At 43.3% G+C, this 21,950-nt stretch overlaps 1 protein-coding gene across 2 annotated transcripts in view; it reads left to right on the forward strand.

The window, feature by feature from the left end:
- kcnh1b (potassium voltage-gated channel, subfamily H (eag-related), member 1b) overlaps nt 1–14,994 on the forward strand; it is an 83,119-nt gene extending 68,125 nt beyond the window's left edge. For both annotated transcript variants that reach the window (XM_061726086.1, XM_061726093.1), the window contains one exon: nt 11,936–14,994. In XM_061726086.1, coding sequence (XP_061582070.1) covers nt 11,936–12,781 — 846 coding nt within the window. In that variant the 3' untranslated portion in view covers nt 12,782–14,994. The remainder of the gene's footprint in view (nt 1–11,935) is intronic.
- The last annotated feature ends 6,956 nt before the right edge of the window (nt 14,995–21,950 follow it).

Consider the following 21,950-nt stretch of genomic DNA (forward strand, 5'->3'; position numbering starts at 1 on the left):
GATCAGTTTTTTCTATATTTTTTTAAAAATAAGCATGTTCTGTACTATTTGTGTGTCCTGGTGTCCAGGTTTAGCATTTAGCTACGCCAAATGTTCCATAAATCTGACCAATAGGATAAAGCAAGGCAAGAAAATATATATCTGCGACTGTGTTGCAACCTGGTGCTGAAATTGAAATGTTATGTCTGGAAATTGTGTTCACCGAAAGGCAGGAACAAGGTACAACACATGTAGAATGGGATGTCACGTCCTGAAAAATCAGGACTTTCCTGCTCTTACAACCGTCTTTACAACTGAGAGACGTTGGGTCTGAGCCAGAATTGTTTTTGAATCCTGTTTTTTTCTGCCCATGGTGTGGGTGTGCATGCGCACCACTGAGGGAGACAGGCTACCAGGCGGCTGACCTGCAGCACTTTCAGTGAGATGCTGCTGCACTGGAGGAGGACAGCATTAAACAACTGCTTTGCTCTACTCGGCACGCATTATTTCATCTTCGTTTCATTTCAAAACAAAGTGCCTGCTTTATTGAACGTTTTGGAACATTTCGAAAAAACATTCACGCATTTGGTGTTTGGAGAATTGTGCTTGGGAGACTGTCTTAGGGAACCATGAGTTTGGATTGGGTCCCTGAACAGAGCAATGACAGCACTTTGTGTGCTGCTTCAGATGAGAGCCAGCCGTGTCTCCCTGCTGTTGGAGCCCCTCCTTGCTCAGTGCTACAGCTAGGAGAACTGACCCTTCTTCAATGGTTTTGGGTGTCTGTGGAGGCCAGGAGGTAGGCCTCTGCTCCAGACCAACTGGTGAGGAGCCTGGGCAGGAGTTTGCAGCTCCATTGCCTGGAAACCCAAACCTGCACACACTACTGTTGTCTTCAAGGGAGGTGGTCGCACCACCATTCAAGTCCCAGTACTGTCTACAGCCGGGCACCATGATGCGGGTAGACGACATACGATGAAGTTAGCAAACCATAAGGGTTTCTGAGCAGGAGGCGGAAAGGGCCACTGTACTTCCAGTTTTTCAGTTACACAACAAAATAGTGTGAGGATGTGTCCTGCTGACCCACCATTCATATCAAAGCCTAGGTCCAGGACATCCTCCTCCTGCTGAGCGTCTAGCTGGAACTGGAGCTGCACAGCAGCCTCAAAGCTCTCCCACTCAGTCTTCGTTAACCCCTCAACATAATCCATGTGGTCAGCCCAACTACATTCGGCAACTTCTTATTTTTTTTCCCATTTTTCATCACCCAGTGCTCCTAACTAAGTCAGTCCTGGGCATTGCTCTCCCTCTACCAACCCCGAGAGGGCCCTGCACTGAGCTCAGGTCTCCTCCTTAACCTGAGGAGTGAGCAGGCCGCATCTTTTCACCAGACAGTGTGAAAAAAGACAGGGTGGGGCTTCTCTGGCCGGACGTAGCGCGTGGAAGGATCACGTTATTCCGGCCAGATCCCCCCCACCCCATCTGGCGCCCCGGCTGGCCAGAGGGGGCATGTAGAGCCCAGGACTGCTGCATGTTTTTGTGAGTGTAGCTCACATTAGCTACCCAAGGAAACACGGGGAGAACATGCAAACTCCACACAGAAAGGCCCTTTCACCAACATGCGGCAACTTCAACCAAAAGCCTCTTGTTATAATACTTGGACAAAGCCTTGACTCTGAGAGCTAGGGGCAAGAACAGGCAACAATATTCTGTCCCAGCAACTTCTCCACTAACTTGATCCGCATTTCCAGCGTTGAGCGCCGAACCAAGCAATAAAACGCACAAGTCTCGAGTTCCATCTCCTGGCTTGAACCACTCCCAGTAAAAAGGGACGTAGTTCATGCTGGCATTTATGGTGGAAGGAGAAGCTGCATCCCTGATGACAGGGACCAACAGAAGAGCTTGGTGCTCATGGCCAAACGAGTTGTAACCCAAAGAAAATTCAAATATAGCGCTCTGTGGACAGACACACTAACTGACACCACCAACAAGAGCAGTTAAACTAAGTTTGAGTTTCTTCAAGGTTTTGTGAAATCAAAGCTAGCTAGCAGCACCTGGTTAGGCAAGGCAAGGCAAGTTTATTTATATAGCACAATTCAACACAAGGTAATTCGAAGTGCTTTACATTGACATTAAAAGCGGCAAGACATAATTAGACAGTAAATAACAAATAAGATTGAATAAAATTATGAATAAGATGATAACAAAAGAAGTAAAATAATACAAAGCACAAGCTGTTAAAAATAAGGGCAGTACAGTCCAGCAGGTAAGTATTTAATTTAGGAGTACGCTTCAGTAAACAGTAATGTTTTTAGGCCCGATTTGAAGGAGCTGACAGTTGGAGCAGACCTCAGGTCTACAGGAAGTTTGTTCCACCGGTGAGGAGCAGAATAACTGAACGCTGTCTCACCTTGCTTGGTTCTGGTTCTTGGGAACCACAACAAACCAGATCCAGATGAACCTCAGGGGTCTGGGAGCTTCATAGGAACTAACAGATCAACCATGTATTTTGGTCCAAGACCATTCAGGTATTTGTAGACCAGCAGTAAGATTTTAAACTCTATCCTTTGACTCACTGGAAGCCAGTGTAGTGATTTCATGACCGGTGTAATGTGGTCCAGTTTCCTGGTGTTTGTAAGGACTCTCCAGCGTTCTGGATCAGCTGCAGCTGTCTGATAGATTTCTTGTTAAGGCCTGTAAAGATCCCATTGCAATAATCCAACCTACTGAAAATGAATGCATGAATACGTTTTTCCATGTCTTGTTTAGACAGAATCCCCTTAATTCTAGCAATTTTTTTTAGGTGGTAATAGGCAGATTTAGAGATAAACTTTAGATGGCTGTCGAGCGCTGATCTTTTCCCTTTCATTTTTAGGGCCAAAAATGATCACCTCTGTCTTTTCTGCATTTAGCTGGAGAAAATTCTGGCACATCCACTCATTGATTTGGCGAATACAGTTACTCAATGAGATCAGGGGACTGTAGTCATGTGGTGACACTGAAATATAGAGCTGTGTGTCATCGGCATAAGTATGGTAGGAAATGTTGTGATGTTCCATAATCTGAGCTAGGGGTAGCATATAGATGTTGAAAAGAAGCGGTCCGAGAATGGACCCTTGAGGAACCCCACATGTGATCTTGGTTCTCTTAGACTCATGGTTTCCAATTAACACAAAAAAAAGCCTTTCTCAGCGAGGTGAAGAGCTGAACAACTGAAAGATGACTGTGAAGACAAACGTATATCAGTTCTGGCAGGGCCCCCCACTTGTCCTCACTTGTCATTTGCCTGTAGGCATGATCGGACGAGTCTTCAGTGATATCCTTTACTACATGTGTCGTACCAATTTAATCGAGTGAAAGTGAACGCTTTGTATCTGTGTAAAGATACGAATGCGCAACAACCACCAGGTACACCTGGTATACAGAATAAAGCAGTGAATGTATGAAGCCAAATATCTAATAAAGTGGTGAGTGAATGCATATGGGTACACCAGGTGTACCTAATAAAGTGGCCGGCGATTGTAAGTGGCTTTGTTCTCAGCTCGCCGTCCTTTTACAGAGCAGGTGTGACTGTGTCATGAAAGCTGACAGCGAGGAGGCGGAGGATGACAGACCGCTGTGTTCACACTTCCACTGCTGCTCTAGTTCAAACACATTCTGCTCAGTTTGAGCCTTATATGTAGTCCTTTCTGAAGAAAACAAACCTTTATCAAGGCATGATCTACATATTATGTTGCAGTTTTAAATATAGGTCAAGCACAGTTCTCTTGAAAAACCATGTTTCATTACAGGTCTGATGGGATTGTTTAATAAAATATTGCCTGGTTAAAATTCCTTAAATCTTGATGCTCTCTCACTGTCAACGAAATAATGTATAAATAATGTGTAAATATTTTAACATTTTATATTTTTCCTGTTGTCCAGGAGCTCTCCAACATTCCCTTAGTTCTTTATCTGCATTTCTACAATGCTCTAAATCTTGCCGTTTATTTTTTTTCTTGAGGAACTGTATTGATTCAAATGAAAGATCCCCTCTTTTAAAAGACGACCCCTGTTTTTCAAGACATACCTTTTGGATAAACATTTTGCGAACACCGAATCTTGTCTTAATGAGGTGTATTTTTTTTCTTTTCAATCCAAATATGAGTGTTTTTCCATAACATAGTTATTAAAAAGACAGTGGCTTCTGTCCAACACTCGAGGACAAGAGCTGGGTGAGACGTGTCTGTGTGTGTTAAAAAGGAGTTTGTCTTTGCACAGTAAGCGTAATATCGATAAGACGTTTTACCGTCAAAGCTTTTATCTTTTCAATTACATTACAGAAAGTGTTTGAATAAAGGTGACTAGTGTCAAGAAAAATAATCCTAGCTCCCCCACTGATGTGACTTGTTGCATGTCGTAAATATAGTCTGTAACATTCGCCTGCTGTAAGCTGAAGTGGTGAACTCGCTGGCCACTTCCAAGGCGTTAACTGTCTGCTTGGTCTCATTGAACCGTCCGGTTCTCTATCTACAGCCTTTATCACCATCATCTTAACAATAGCATCAAATTGCTCATCATTTGTTTCCTCACTTGCCCTTCTTTTGAGCATTTATGTTCAGGACCTCATCATCTTTCTAAGTCTGTAAACCCCCCTGGACCTTTTAAAACATTATGACAGATGTTTAGAGCTTTAACAGGCACATAAAGGTTTTTGGCACTGCACCATCGTTGCTGTGTAGATGGTCTACATGCCGAATGTAGGACGACCTAACTTTTTCAGACATATTCAGGTTAATACAGGAATACTAAACAGCAATAACGTCAACAACATTTTTGAGGTAAACCTTGTCATTACAGATCACTATCCAAAAGTCCAGCAGGACTTTGTTGTTTATCTACACATCACAGGCTTGTATCTGTAGCTCCACCTGGTTTTGTTGGAGAAACAGGATCTGCAGATGAATTGAAAGACATACCTCTAGGGTTTAACTCTGAACTAACATCAATTTATAGGCCAAACATCCAAGAACCTTAATCTAGACCACAACTTCCTGAAGCTTTTTTTCATGCTGCTTTTTCCTGCACTTGTTTCTGCAAATGCCTCATTTAAAATGGACTGCGTAGGATTCATACTAAAAGTGCACGTACACTCAAAAGCCGAAAATGCCGGGCGCAAAAAAAAATCCGGATCAATAAAACCATGTGCACGCAGATTTGCACGCAACATTCCTTTATGAATCACAGACCAGCTGGAAGGCTGCGCAGCTGAATCCGCCTCATATTCCGCCCTCTACACGCCCATGAATGCATATGGATGAGCCTACTGAGCATGCGCAGTGAAGCCTGTTAAGCGTCAGGATGAATGAGAGGGTGCCACCGTGACACTGACTTTCACGGAGACCTAGATGTTGTAGATGATGTGGAGGACAGGAAAACCACATTATTTGGTGGTCACAGTAAAAGTTAGAATAAGTATATAAATAGTATACAATAAAATAAAGCGAGTGAGTGGTAGCACGCCGTTGCTGCGCTAAACGCCGTGAGTTCCCCGGCGCAACAGGGGGACACACGTCCCCCTGTCTTTTCAAAATCATGTTTTTTTTCCCCTTACTTTTTACAGTTTAAAAACTAACGGTAGGCTCAGCCTTAAATTGCAAATTATCAAGACACTGTATGAAAGCGATACGAAAACGGCCCCGCAGCCCCGCTTCACCCCCCGCTCCCCCTCCTCCTCTCCCGTCTCCCCTCAGAGCTGCTCAGGGCGGGTTTATGGTTCTGCGTTACACCAACGCAGAGCCTACGGCGTAGATGCGCGTCGCCGCGTACCCTACGCCGTAGGCTCTGCGTCGTTTTAACGCGGGAACCTAATTTAGGCTTACACCCGCACCTAAAGGTTTCGCGCGCGTAAAACTCATATATATGAAAAAAAATCTGAATCCCTTTAGGGGCTCCGTGGGGCTCCCTAAACGCAGCCCCTCATTTGTTCTGTCCTAAAGCGGTGGGTGTGAGGAGGTTCCCCGCGTGTCACCGTGGCTGCAGCTCCAGCAGCACCAGAGTCCTGACTGACTGAGCTTCACACAGAGGGACACGATCAGCGCTATTTTATTTTATTATTTTATTATTTTAAGTCTGACATATGTTGTGATATGTGATGACATTATTAAGAGTATGACATGAATCTGGCTTCATTTCACCACCTCACAGCCTGCCTTGCCAGTTCCCCGTGTCTTAAGTAAATTCTTACGGGAGGGTCCGAGTTGCCGTAAAGATAAGCAGATTTTTCGGTTAGTTTTTTCTTTTTAGATCCGAGGCTTTGCATAGATGGCGGCTTCCGCAACTTTCAGGCGCTTTTTCTGCGCAAGCAAGCTTTATAGATGAGGCCCCAGCTGTTAAGTGATGGTAAAAAAAAATAAAAAAGTATCAGGATCCTGTTGAGTGCAGAAGGATTATTATTAAATGGGTTTGACATTGAGAAACACCATCAAAGGTGGGACAGATCACCCTCCCTGGTTCAACGGACACAAATCAAGTCAACTTTTAGTGAGTGTTAGCTTTTTTTAAGAGAGCACTCAAGGAATATTCTGCAACAGATAATACAATATTAGCTTGTTACAATATCACAGTGATAATACCCACACTTGCTTGCATTATTATTATTATTATTATTATTACTGCAGAAGTTCACACATTGTGAAAGAAAATCCCTTTATCACTGAAATATTGCTGTTACAAGTGTCCTTTATATATAGGTGTCAAACAGGACTTCCATTTATGCAGCTGCGGCAGTGTATGAAAGTGTCCTGAGGTGTGATTACAGGTAACTGCACAAAAACAGCAGTGAAACCAACAGCTGCCTTCAAACACAATCTATTCCTTTGTTTTCTGTAAAGTCAAAATACCAAATCAACAACACCTGGGTGATGCTAAAAAGGTCAACACACTCTCGCATCTTCTTTCCAGTCTCACTTCATCGTCCACACACCGTTTCACGTGTCAGAGACATGCGTAACTTTCCAACAGAAACACAGAGACTGAAGAGGCTCATGAAACCACGTCACAACTGGACAAAACCACACATTGAGTCCTGTATTCAATGTGAACTTGTGTCTCACAATTAAAAGTTTGAAGCACCTCAGAAAAGAAGAGTAAGTACCTGTAAGTAAAACAGCTTACACATGCTTGCCTTGTGTATGTTGGAAAACGATATAACTGTTGGGTTTGTCACACACTACAGTGTGTGGTAGGAGTTGGATTAAGTAGTGAGAAGTGAGCCGGCTAACCAAATAGCTTGGCAGTTAAACTGATCACAATGTTTTGAACGTATTCAAGAGAAAACTGTGTAATGTGCATTGAGTATACTTAGGGATGTCTTTAAACCGTGTTTTGCAAAACAGATGACCCACCAGACCAAGCCCTGATTTTATTTCTCCCCTTGGATTAAGAATGTTGTAACTAAATATGACACAGGGATCAGCTGGCAAACTGCTAAAATTAGCCTTTCCCTCTAATGTAGGGGCGTTTTCATAGATCTTAAATAACTACATTTTCTTACTTTGAACAGGATGAGGAAATGTTCTGTACATCAGAAAGGGTCTGACAGAGTTTAAGCATACAGTCAGCTGTTACAACATAATTAAAACGTCCTGCCCAGTGAAATGTGTGCGCATACCAAATGCAACTAGCAGACACTGAATCAAAGTGGTTCGGGTCAGTCCATTTTCAATCACAGCCGTGTGGTTGCAACCAGATTAATGGAAAACAGCAATAAAAGGGGCTACAGGGACATTTTCAACAGATTCAATTAGTTGGAATTAAGGCAGTTTATAACAAGCTGTGATGCCGGCCATGAACTGCTCTTTCCTTTGGCTAGTTTGTAGTGCCGTCCACTCTCTGTGCTGGAAATCGATACGAAGCCACCGTGTCCTGTTCTGCTAGGTTGTGCAATAATGGTGCTGGTGAAAAGAAATGACCTGCAACTGCAGCACTCACCCCCGGGACGACAGAGTGCTGCTTCTGCACGGTCACACAGCTGTGAGCGTGGTCACATCACACTGAGCAACAGCTGCATTGACAACATCCACCCGTGTGACCTGTTTTTACTGTTTTACTTGTTTTTGCTTTTAAACTATGTTGAAAAAACTGGATTCAAACAATTAAGTATTTTCCATCTAGCTGACTTTGAAATGTAAATAATAAATACATATTGTTGGGGTGGGGGCTAAGAACCTACAAAGCTCACACTGATAGAGGTCGGATACACACTTGGCAAGTCACCAGTCCATGTCAAGCCCAACTAGAACTGAAAGTACCAACGGTGCCCACATGCATGTCTTGGGTAAAAACCCACGGCCTCAAGGGTAAACCCCTGTAGGTACAAAGATAATATTCCCAAATAAATATACTAAATAATGAAGTTTATTCAACTCTGTCTATCTAATCATGTTGATCTTAACTATATAGGTATTCTGAACATCTGCCATGTTGCTTTGTTTTGAGGATGATGATTTCTGTTCGCTTAGACATCATTCTGTCACGAATGCGGTGGATAAGACCCAGATGCAGGACTTCCAAAAAAAATCCAAATTGCACAAAACCAAACCAGAAACAGGAGGGATGAAACAGTATGGACCAGCAGGGAACAAGGGAAAGACAAGACAAGATATACACAGACGGGTTAACGAGACACAGGTGCAGACCATCAGGGCAGATGGGAACCAGGAAAGTCAAAACAGAACTGAAACACAGACACAAGCTTCAAAATAAAACAGGAACTGACCATTCATGTAGTCCAAACGTGTCTGCAGAACAGGAGTGCACCAAACACCAACACCAAAGGCTCAGTTCACTCCTTATCTGTGTGCTTGTGGTATTTATAGTGATTTATACAGTTTGATTATGATATAGATTTGAAAACTGGGCTTACGTTAAAACGTTAGCTTGACATATGATAAGGTAAGGTAATGTTGACTAGATGTTGGACGATGGCTGCTTACCAGCGCTGCATAATTAGTTATCAACCGTTGTCTGAAACCCGTATCCAACCAAGGACCGACTTCAATGTGTGTGAGCGGTCCGACCATCAATCAAGCTTCGTCTTCGTCTTTGGGTTTGTCGCTACCAAAGTCACACTAAAACATTTTGACAGGTTTTTGAGCTCACCTAATAAAACTGGTCCGAGGTCAGTAAGCGTAACTAAATTCATACATGAGGTGCACTTGATTATAGTGTACACTGTCAATTTTTAAGAACATTTAAGGATTTTAAGTGCCTGATAGTGCGGAAAATGTGGTAGTTAAAAACACTACGAGTTTAAGAACATTTTTATCACAGTTTGGTTATTCCGTTCCTGTTTTATTTTGAAACCTGTGTCTTTGTGTTTCAGTTCTGTTTTGACTTTCCTGTTTCCCATCTGCCCTGATTGTCTGCACCTGTGTCTCATTGACCCTTCTGTATATCTGGTCTTGTCTCTCCCTCGCTCCCGGCTGGTCCGTACTGTTTGATTGTCAGGTTTTTCTTCTACTCTCGTGTTTGTTTGTTTAACCCTGCTGTGGCAGGGTGCAGGATTGGGGCGGGGTCTGCAGGGGAGAGAGGGAGTGCGGGGGAGTGGTGCACAGGTGACGCGGCTGGAACAGCTGACGGTACACAGGTGTGTCTAATCACTCTCTCGCACTCCCTCTCTCCCCTGCAGACCCCGCCCCAATCCTGCACCCTGCCACACCTGCATTGCAGCGCTCTTGGTTTTGTTTGCTTTATTAAACACCATTCTTCGAACTTCTGCCTCCCGGCTCTCCTGCATTTGGGTCCTATCTACAACTCAACGTTTTAAATGATTCATTCCAGAACAAAAGAAGTGACATGTGAACGCACCTCCTTCACACTGCTTTTGTTGGTTATGTCCGTTTTAAAGTTCAGTGTTTATGATCTCAGGGCGTACAGTGATGTAAGTTGTTGTGTAAAACCAATTAAAAAAGCCTTATCTCAGCCACTATTTATAGCCCACTATTTAAAGGCTGCTTCGGTGCCAGTGTCTGGTTTATCCACAAAGTGGTACAACACGCTGGAGGGGCCGCCAATGACATTTCCGTTATCTAAATTGCTTGTTCGACTGTAATAGAAATATTTTTTTTATGAGACTCTACACTAATGAAAATATATCCATGGATATTATTTTCGACTTCATTTTCAAAACCATCCTCATGTAAAGACTTTCAGAAAAAGTTTGTCGCTGGAGCATATGATGAAAGAGAGGAATGTCCTCAGTGTTGACACGTTTTGGAGTAGCAGGCAGAAGCATGTTCAACGACATGCTACATACACTATCCATCCTGGACATGGTGACACGGAGAAGTGATGGAAGGAAAGTCTGGACGACAAAACTAATAGTTTGTGATCTTCCTGACATTTTAAGATGCTTTAAATTCACAAAATATGCAACTGTTTTATACCTTTTTGTACCTATATAGACATCTACTTACTGCTTTATGTACTGAACTATATTTGAACACTGATTTGATGTCTCATAAAATCCCATCAGTGCCGTCAGTAGTCGTGACTCCTGTAAAAGCTGTGACAGTGATCAGGGGCGTCAGGTAGCATGATGGTGATAGGCCCCAGGGCAAATGCCCCCACTGCTGCCCTAAACAATAGCACCGCATGCACACACACATGCACAGCCACTATAGAGCACTGCTATTGTTGCCATGCAGGCTAACGCTGTGACTGGCCACACTCAGTCTCCTCCTGGCCCCCCGGCGGTCGGGTCAATGCAGTTTCATAGCTAATAAGGAACGTGAGCTGGGTTTAGACCGTCGTGATACAGGTTAGTTTGACCCTAATGATGTGTTGCTGCAATAGTAATTCTGCCAAGACCCTGGCCGACCTACTGGAGTCTTTCATCGCCGCCCTCTCCAATGATAAAGACCCGGAGTACGTGCACTCCAGGTCACGTACCCTACGGACTGTCGTAGGTTATCCTCTGGTGGGACGCTGGCCTTTTCCTCAGTTGCAGTAAAAAACAAATCTTATTTTCTCACGTCACGTCATCTTGTCATCATGCACTGAACATGACTCACAGGTAGCCGATTAAGATGATTGGACAGTTCCATTCACAAAAACGCTGTTTTTTTTCTCCTCCCTCCTTCATGACGGCGTCTGGGCCCTGGTGGAGCTGCACCGGTTGCACCGCCGATATTTACGTCTGTGACAGTGATACTGTTGAGTAAAACACCTATGTTGTCCGAGGATCTCGTTTATTATTTACCTAAATTTTTGAATCATTACAAAATTTAAAAAAGAAGGGATTTACTGGTTTGGCCGAATAAACAACACACAAAACTAGATTAGATTAGATTAGATTGTGCATGTGCCCCCTCAAACAGTTCTCAGGCTTTGGTTACATTTCTTTTGTCCACCATGAAGGAAGACAGTGCCCCACCATATATTTTATTGTTTAAAAGAACAAATGCATTCTTAACCTGACAACGTTCAGAAGGGTTTCGTCCTTTACAAGGATGTACATTATTATAAGGTCACATTATGTAAACTGCTGTAAATGTTTTCATATAAAACCTTGGTAAAGATTCATCATTCGTGCTGCGTGATCAGAGAGGCGTCGCTGGAGCGCAGTATCCCCAATGCTTACTCACTGAAATCAAAGGCTTGCGCAACTGAGCTCACTGGTGACTGAGTTGTACAGATGCACAGAAACAAAAATAGTAACGTGAACAAGCAGCAAAAAACTGGTGATGGACTGAAATGGTTCTGAACATCCTGCAGCACCTACTGAAGAGCACCAACTTTAGGCAGTAATTTGCTGTTTAATGTACTGTAGTACACTAAAGCACTGATATGACAGAATGAAAAATGTGAACGCTCATGATTACCCAGGAGGTCCTTTACAGTTAAAGCTGCACGACTGTGATGTGTTTTACTGAGTGAAGCATCGCCCGTGTTTGACAATGTTGCTGTTTTTTAACAGATTGTCTTCCGCAAGATCAGCGATGTAAAACGGGAGGAGGAGGAGAAGCTGAAGAGGAAAGACGAGGCTCCCCTGAACCTCCCCCCGGACCACCCGGTCCGGCGGCTCTTCCAGCGTTTCCGGCAGCAGAGGGAAGCCCGGCTCGCTGCAGAACGTGTCTGTACGGGTGCAAGTGATGTGGAGAAAGGTGCCGGCCACGTGGAACCCAGAGCGCCACAAATCCTTGCCTCCACGAGTATCGTCATGGTGACTGAGAGCCCAGACACCCCCACCACCCCCTCCACATCTGCCGTCTCCCCTTCATCCAGGACCTCCAGCCGGGTCTTGCTCCACTCTACTGTGACCCAAAACGGCAGCGTGGCTTGCTGTAAATCGGCAGAAACACCCAAGGGTAAAGGCTGGGGACGGTTCAAGCAGGCGGTGGTTAAAGCTGACTCGTGGAGCAGCGTCTCCAAGGCAGAGTCCATGGAAACACTGCCTGATAGAACTAAGTCTCATGATCAAATGTCCCTCAAGAAAACGGACTCCTGCGATAGCGGCATCACAAAGAGTGACCTCCGCCTGGACAGTGTTGGTGAGGCCAGAACACCGCAGGAGCGGAGTCCAGTCCAGTCCGAGGAAAAGAAGGTCTTTTGTCCGATACCGGAGCAGAGCCTGCAAGCGTCTTTCCTTGAGCTGAAACAGGAATTAAGAGGAGACATCAAATCTCTGAACAGCCGCATGGCAGTACTGGAGAGTCAACTAGCAGAACTTCTTCAGCTGCTGAAATCCAGGAAGTCATCCGGCTCCTTTTTTGAGGCCTCTCGGCCTCCGTCTCCTGACTCTGATAAGGATAGTCTCTCTTAAACGGGACTTGGACCGAGTCGGAGGGAGTGAGAGTTGAATCATCCAGTCTCTCCACAGGCAACAATGGCACTTTTGACATTTGTCGTTCTCTGCTGTTTGAAATGTTACAGGCAGAAACTGAAATAAGCATAAATGAAATATAAAGCTTTTTTTGCGCTAAAAGACAGTCATGATGGCACCTTTTCTTCCTGGGAGATTCTGAGGAACTTGAGATCTCCACATTGTATTGGCAATAACTGATGGCTTTAACGTTGTTTTTTTAACAGAACTTTGCCACTGTAATGATTGAGAGTTATTTATTAGGGTTTCTTTGAGGGCTTTATTCTTTTGAAGATAAATTCACAAAGACGGTTTAGCTGTGTAGAAACTTCAGGTATCGAAGCTTTTTAATGGAATGATGAAGGCATTTGTCCCTCTCAAGCTCAAGATAGAGGTTTGGCAGCATCGCCGAGCCTCTGCTTAACATCATATCACATCACATGATATCAGGGATTGGTTCTGATTAGCATCAACTATCAAGGATGATGCTGAACATGCCAGTCAATGTAAAGCAAGCTTTCAGTCCAAAGCTTTGAAAGGCGAGCTGAGTGATCAGACTTTAAATTAGAATCATGTTTCTTTACAATTTTTCTATAGTGTTTTTATATCCTGAATGAATGTGTAAATCGTTAAGTTAAAACAAGAACTTCAGATTTTTCTGAAGTTGAGTCTGTCTCTTGCAATGGTCGCGCTTTAGCAACTTCAAATTGAAATATCTGTCATCAGCAGTGATCTGCTCACCGCCCTATAAAATAAGCTACGTGACGGATGGTAAGTTTGACGTTTCCTCTTGTTCTTTTCACTGTATTTGTTTCATCAACTCAAGCTCGTATGCGTTGGTGAGACACGACTTCCACCTTAAAACCTCAGATGTTTTTTGTTTGTTTTTTTTTCACCAGGATAACGGGAGTTCACTGTGACCAAAAATAAATATCATCATTATCTCTGAAATATGAATATGAAAATAAAACAGTCAGGGTCAGCACACCTTTGGGCAAACATGGCACATTCTATGTAAAAAAAAAAGTGATGCGGAATACATTCAAGGGTGATCATCGTGTCAATGGTCCCATGAGAGACAGCTAAAATATAACATGGTCATATTTAATCTAAGAAGATGACTAGAGCCACCGGAGTAGATGTTTGTACACAGATATTTTCAGTATTCTTTTCTGTTTTTGAATCATCCCTAAAGTCTCTTTAATCTGTGTTCTTGCATGTGTTTTACTTTTGCTGTCGTGACGAAGGACTGCTGATGATCATGAGTAACCATCACTTATTATAACTGCTTAAATCAGAGGTGACTTAAAGGTTAAAAAAAGAAAAGAGAAGTCATTAAAAGGGAAAATGAGACATCCTAAAAGTCTGCACTGAAACTGACCTGCATGTACCACATAAATCTTCATGACCATGACCCATATATTTATTTAAAGCCAATGCAGATTGTAGGCAAACCAGGGTGATAATAAGGAATTTATTTTGTGTTACTATACTTATTTTTTCACAGCTTTTAATTGTAATCTGCCTGATCATAGTTTTAAGAAGATGAATAAATACTGAAAACTAAAAACTGAAATACCTTACTGGCATGTGATGCTTTGTTACAATCAGAGGAAGTATAACCTGTGATTTAAAATAAATGATTCACCTAAAATGTCTAAAATATGTATGATTGTCTTGACTTTGGTGACACATGTATCGTGGGTAGGTGTGATTATATCCAATTGTTGTCATGAATGAGACACAGGTTGTCTGTGATTGTTTATGTAACTCGCGCTATTCCACGATCACTGTGACATCAGCTCTGCTGCACCTTGGTTACCTGTCATACCTGCATGATGCTGGTGTCTAACACGTCCTCTTCTACAAGCAACACTGCAACCATGCTGGCTGTTTAGCTGCGTACGCTTCTCTGATGTCTTCTCTCTCCTTCTGCTGCTCATCTGTACATTTGAGTGCCGGCTGTGCATGAAGAGCCCCTGGGTTTTAAAATGGGATGTCTTTGTCGGTATCATGTATGCACTGTTTTGGTAGTTCACCACATGGACGAGCAGAGTGAGAAAAGACTTGTTGGGATTACAAATACACAATGTTAGAGTTTCTGTTTTTCACTTGCCAGGAAAACAAACTGTATCAGCACAACGTTTATTTACAAAATAAATCACATTAGATATCAGCAATAAACTATTTTATATTTTATTCTTGTATCTTTCTGGTTCTTCTGTTATGTTCTTGATTCAACAATGACAGCGCTCTGTTTTAGGGACGGAGTCACACGTGACTTGACTCCACCCATCGCCTCTATGGGGCAAACATTCCTGAAATCCCTCATAAAGCTTTGTACAATTGACTTTCAGGTATGAAGGAAAATGTATAGATGTTTTTTGAAATGCACAGGCTTATAGAATAAATGTACGTTTGTGGAATAGGATACGAGAACAAAAATATGAACTTGTATATGTGAAATTAATTTGAAGTCGCAGAAAAAAAACAAATGATGTGAAAACGTGTAGAAAGAAATGTCTGCTAGTATGTGAAATTTTCAGGGGGAAACCTGTTTGCTATCCGGGAAAACCTATAGAAGCAGGACGGCTACAAGACAGTAGACTCATGCAACATGCAACACAATAAATACAATATGCAATGAATAATTCACTTCAACTCTGGTGCTATTTAAATAATAGCACCAAATTCTGACAAATGTCCTGTCAAAGCACTCCAACAATACCGTTCAACTTGTTCCTATGTAGTTCAATGAATACAAAGCCAATAAAATAATAATTATTGCATCGCTAAAGCTGGACATACACTGTGCGATATTTTAAATGGTTTGATTCAGCCCCATCTCAAACTGCACGACTAGATCTCTGAGTTCAAAAGTTCGCAGCCCACGAGTAATGGTCTCACACTGTACGACCCAATGCTCTGATGCTCCGTCTGCTCACACTATACGTTCATAATCCTACGGCCGACTAGCACATACGTTCTGCGCAGTCTGCGTTTCAATTTGCTCCGATGTTTTCGGAGAAAAGCTGCCGAGCCGGTGGCACAGCAGCAGCAGCAGCAGCAGCTCACGTACAGATATGATCGCCAGGTCAACCTGCCGTCGTCCCGGGGACAAACCTGCAGCTCTGTGGAGAATTACTGCTGGCTGAAATAAATCATTTAGGAAGATAAATGTTGGTTTAATAGATGAAATAACAGTTGTAGCTACGTCTGTTAAGAAATTTGCTCCAAAAATTTCGGGACTTCTGCCTGCCGGCTCGGGAGCTGATTTATGGTTCTGCGTTAAATCGACGCAGAGCCTACGGCGTAGGGTACGGCGTACGGCGCGCGCCGCGTCAGCCTTTATTCTGGCTATCTCAGGTTTGAAAAAAACGTCGATGTTGTCTCTAGACGCTTTCCAGAGATCCAGAACATGATTCAGTCCGCAAATGACGACGAAAAGCATTCTGGGAAATTCTGGGAACAGCCAATCACAGAGTGAGCTGTTGACCGACGTCCCAACGCCGATTCGACATGTCGAATCGGCTGAAAAGCTGCCGACGGGAGGCCGACCTGTGGCGACGTGCGGGACACACCGGGGAAACTATGCCGACAGACGCACCGACGCTCATCGACGGCCCGACGGCCGAATATCGGCTTGGTGTGTCAGGGTCTTTAATTAAATCGACGGCGTACCCTACGCCGTAGGCTCTGCGTTGGTGCAACGCGGAACCATAAATCAGCCTTTAGCAATTTGTGCCATTCTGTGTGGCGATAAATGAAAAAAGATTAGACAATGTCGTGATTGGACAAGGAATTGGCTGGGCAGACGTGGGAAATGCGGTCTTTATTTTCTGCTATTACATGTAAAACATGATTTGTAATGTGAATTTGCAACACTTTAAACTACAAATAATAGTTTTTGACGTGACAGATCATTAGAGATTGCGCATGCTCTCTGTGAAAGGATGAGGCAAATCGGGTCGCAGCACTGCTTCAACTGTGTGATTCTTTCACGAGGAGCGACCAGGATTTCAAACAAGTTTGATTTTCTTGCGAGCTCACAATTCGTGATCGGGAGCTCGTCGTGAGCTGTTAATCTCTCGTCGTGAGGTGATAGTCTCTCATTATGAGGTGTTAATCTCTTGTTACCCCACGAGGCACGACCAACGATTGGGTCGAAATCCGGCCCGGTCCAAAAAATAGTCGCACGACTGGAAAATGGGTTCAAAACGAGCCGACAATCGCACAGTGTCTGCCCGGCTTAAGGAAACCAACAGATGGCATCAAAACTTTTTTTCAGAACAGTCCCCCGTCCTGAGCAAGCACTGGGTGACGATTGAAAGGAAAGGCTCCTTTTTTTTTTTTTTTTTTTTTTACCTTGTCTGCACTGCATTAATGATTGATACCATGACGCTAGAATCCAAAGGTATATATATGTGCATTATTACTATATTTAATATATATACATATATATACGCATACATATGCATACACATACATAAATATACACATACAAACCCAGTGTTTTTTTTGTTTTTTTTGGGTGGGGGGGTGGGGGGGGGGGGGGGGGTGACGACATCCACTGCCAATCCAGGAAGCAGGAACACACGGAAACACACGTCAAGCACTGGAAATCTGCAACAAAAAAAACCACAAACAAAGTACGAAACCGGCACGGAGCCGACCAAAACATGGCAATCGACCCAAATCTTGAGATCTGATCGCAGTCTGAGCTAAGCTACCGCTACCGCTACCTAACCCCAAAAACTACAAAGCAAGCATGCAGGTGAACAAGCCAGTGTGTATGTCTATGTGTGTGTATGCGTGTATGTATATGATCATGCGTGTGTGTGTGTGTGTGTGTGTATGTGTGTGTGTGTGTATATGTGTGTTTGTGTGTGTGTGTGTGTGTGTGTATGTTTGTGTGGCTGTATGTTTGTGTATATGTATGTGACTGAGTGGCTATATGTGTGTGTGTGTGTGTGTGTGTGTGTGTGTGTGTGTGTGTGTGTGTGTGTGTGTGTGTGTGTGTGTGTGTGTGTGTGTGTGTGTGTGTAATAAACCAAACAAAGCTCCACCTGAAGTGTATCTATAGTGGGGGAGGGGGGGGAGCAACCCCGCCACCCGCGAGACCAGAGGCCGACACGGAAGAGCCCGGAACCCAGGCCACCGGCAACCCCACAGAGGGGAGAAGTAGGAGGGAGGCAACCTACCGCCTGCGAGCCCCCCCCCAATAATATTGATAAATTATTGAAAGGCTCCTTTTTAACAGGAAGACCTCGACCTATGAGTGCACCAACAAGCACCTCATCCTCCCCACCCCATCTGGCTCCCCGGTTGGCCAGAGGGGGCAGTAGAGCCCAGGACTGCTGCATGTTTTTGGGAGGGTAGCTCACATTAGCTACCCAAGGGAAACACGGGTCGGGGAGAACATGCAAACTCCACACAGAAAGGCCCTTTCACCAACCCCACCCAGGGTGTGGGCACTGAAGTCATGGGGGAACTAACACGCACTTCAGCGCCCACAGCATCCCCGGCGGGAATCAAACCTAGGACCTTCTAGCTGTGAGACGGCTGCACTATGCAATAGTATTTCTAGACTCTCCCGCCCCCCTCCACCAGCAGGGCTCTCTCCTTCCTCTCCCATCACCATCATTTTTAACAAGAAAGGACTTTTGATATGAGAGAGTTTTGTCACCGTCGCTGGCGTGGGGCCCGGAGGGCTGTAGGGATGTGCTGCTCAGCTGTGTGGGATCTGCCAGCGCATCGTAAACCTGAGCCAGAGCCAGATGGTTGTTCCTGAGCAGGGGAAAACCTCATGCCTGGTCCCTGTGCCCAAGAAGAAGATGCTTTTGTCCAATTCTTTCTTGATAAACATATAAACCCACCCATAACACAAAAATAAGCTTTTTTACATTTTAAATTCTTTGAATATTTTTAAATATTCAAAGATAATTTTATCACAACCAAACACTCTATCTACTGACTTAGAAACGTTCTCTCCACCATTACTACGACTTGTTCATCCATAGAGCATTCTGCAGTCTCCAGTGAGTCTCCAGTGAGTCTCCAGCGGTTCATCCTCAGAAAGTTGGCAGCTGAAACACATGAGGGACTTTTGGCTGAATTTGGCTAGAAGTGTCTTTTGGAAATGGAACAATATCTCAGCGACAATTCATGAGGTTTCTGCTGGTCAGAAATGTCTTTTAACGGACATGGACCCCCACGGCCCATTAACACTATTAATATGTGTGTATATATATATATATATATATATATATATATATATATATATATATATATATACATCCATCCATTTTCTATACCCGCTTTATCCTTCGCAGGGTCACAGGGTCATATTTGTTCAGTTCAGGCAGCTGATGGATAAATGACAGCATAGCAACGATTACCTGCATGTTAGCTGGTAATGAGTTCTGATTGTGTGTGTTCACTTACAATGTCAAAAACACTTAGCTCACCTGTCTTTATTAAATCATGTCAAATCCATGTTTAATCCTAATTTTACATCACCATCGTGTCTCACGTTTTCCAATCAGCCCAACTTCTCTTGCTGCGTCTCCTACTTCTGGATCTTTTCCAAATCATCAGGGAATCCCTGAAAGCTCCCCAGTGGTTTTCTGCAGAGCTGGCAGCTTCCCGCTCTCAGTTTCCTCCCTCCTCCCTCCTTCCCTCCTTCCACTGACGATCTGCATTGCAGTGTTAGCCCCACCTCCCACCTCCCACCTCCCACCTCCTCCACTCTTCCAGGTTGATCTCTGCGGCAGGGAACAAACAGCAGGGCTATCCTCTCAGTCTGAGACAAAACATGCCTTTACAGCCTTCCCCTGCATCTCCTCTGCATCCTGCATGTCTGCACCTCCATCTAATCCTGATGTGACAGCGCCCTCTACAGACCACAGACCATTTAGCTGCCTAAATAGATCTGTTTAGGTTTTATCTTCGGAAGAGACACTGACATACAGCATTTTATACTACTTTTTTAATGTCATTTAAATGAAATCCCATGACCCTGCAGAGGAATAGGCGGGTAATGAAAATGGATGGATGGATGGATGGATGGATGGATGGATGGATGGATGGATGGATGGATGGATGGATGGATGGATGGATGGATGGATGGAAAATAAAATATATGGCTCTAAAAATATGGAGTCTTATGGGATGCGACTCATCTTCAGTGTTTCCACACTGTGCTCTTCTGAATAGATGTTCAATTCAGTTCAGTTTAATTCAATTCAATTCAATTCAATTCAATTCAATTCAATTCAATTCAATTCAATTCAATTCAATTCAATTCAATTCAAATCAGTTCATTTCAATTCAGTTTTACTTATGTAGTGCCAAATCATGACAAATGTTATCTCTAGACGCTTCACAAACATCTGTGATCTTGTCCCAGAAGCCTGCCACACTCCCAGTTTGGATGGTAATAGTCCCAGTTGCTCCTCTAATTATATTATCTTTCTTTTTTCAATTGAAAAGATCAATGAAATTTCTCAATTTCTGTTAATAGAGTTGTATCTTTGTTCTTTTGGAAGCAAAATAAATGTGAAACACCTTTGTTTTTATCAAAATGTTGATGGTTTTGTTTGATTACATGAAGGGGGACTAATAATGTAGATCTTAACTATTCTGAACATCCGTTATGTTGCTTTTGTTTGGAGTTTGTGACTGTGATGTTGCCTCTCTTTGACACCATTCAAGCTCATTTATGTTGCCAAAATAAGTGCAGGACAGCAGTGGGTCATAGTTTCTCCTAAGCAGATAGACTCACAGAGTCTTACATTATAAATGATGTCCTCTTGATGTTGGATTAAGTCATGGGGTTTCTGGTTGTCAATACTGGCAGAGCACAGTGTCCACAGTGTTGACCACTGCTTTTTGTCCCTTGCTCTGGTTCTCACAGGCCTCTGTAGTCCACTCTCAGATTCCAGTATGAATCATTTTTGATCCTGGGTGGGTCTATTCTCATCCTTTTACCCCGCCCTCATCATATTTACATATACATTTCCTCATTCCAACATCAGGATGCCATTTGAACAAGGTAAGCACACCTTTTACATTCATTGGACCTTTCCTGGTGCTTCAGAACTGCTTATAGACAAATGTACAGTGTCAACGAGTACATCATCATATCCTGTTGAGACAAACAACTACTGGTATATGCCGACACGCACGGCATAACCTGCAGTGTCAACTGCGTCAGGCAACAAGCTGTATATCTGTAGTGAAATAGGTGTTGTAGACTATGTAAAAAAGTTGCCAAGGCTATTAGATTTTATCATAAAATGATAAAATTGGTGGCATAGTTGGATGAAGGGTTTTACACACACACACAGACACAAACAAACAAATCATACATACATACATACATACATACATACATACATACATACATACATACATACATACATACATACATACATACATACATACATACATACATACATACATACATACATACATACATACATACATACATACATACATACATACATACATACATACATACATACATACATACATACATACATACATACATACATACATACATACATACATACATACATACATACATACATACATACATACATACATACATACATACATGTAGCTCTCTGATTGGCTGTTTGTCCTGGGATCACCCTCTGTTGCTGTCAGAAGTGCTGAGTGGACCTCTGTCTTTAATAGGCCTGGACCCGCCTTTTCTCTCCCCACCCTGCCAGTTCATGGCCTCCTATTATTTAGCAGATTTGTTTTTGCATCCTGGCTGAACCTTCTAGCGTGCGAGGAAAAAAGTGCAGTGGGGATCATATATGTGCCTCTGCAGGGACGCCGGGGGCATAACCTAACAAATGTGTGGGGTCAATTGGTAAGGACTTCTTTCTGTTGTGTTCCTTGTGCAGAGGTAGGGAGTACTGCTAAGTTGTGTACTGAGGAAAGGAGTGGAGGTACTGGGAAGTTTGGATTTGGATAACATCGACTGGTACTCCAAGTTCCTCCTTTAAACTGCTAGCGTTTAAACTTGATGCATTTCAGAGCCTCACAGTGAGAACTTGGACTCCTGATGAATTTGAGGCAAGTGCTTTTTTTTGTTTTTTGTTTTGGTACTTTTACCTGT

The sequence above is a fragment of the Cololabis saira genome, chromosome 1 (assembly GCF_033807715.1).
Source record: "Cololabis saira isolate AMF1-May2022 chromosome 1, fColSai1.1, whole genome shotgun sequence".
In the NCBI taxonomy this organism is placed as follows: Eukaryota; Metazoa; Chordata; class Actinopteri; order Beloniformes; family Belonidae; genus Cololabis; species Cololabis saira.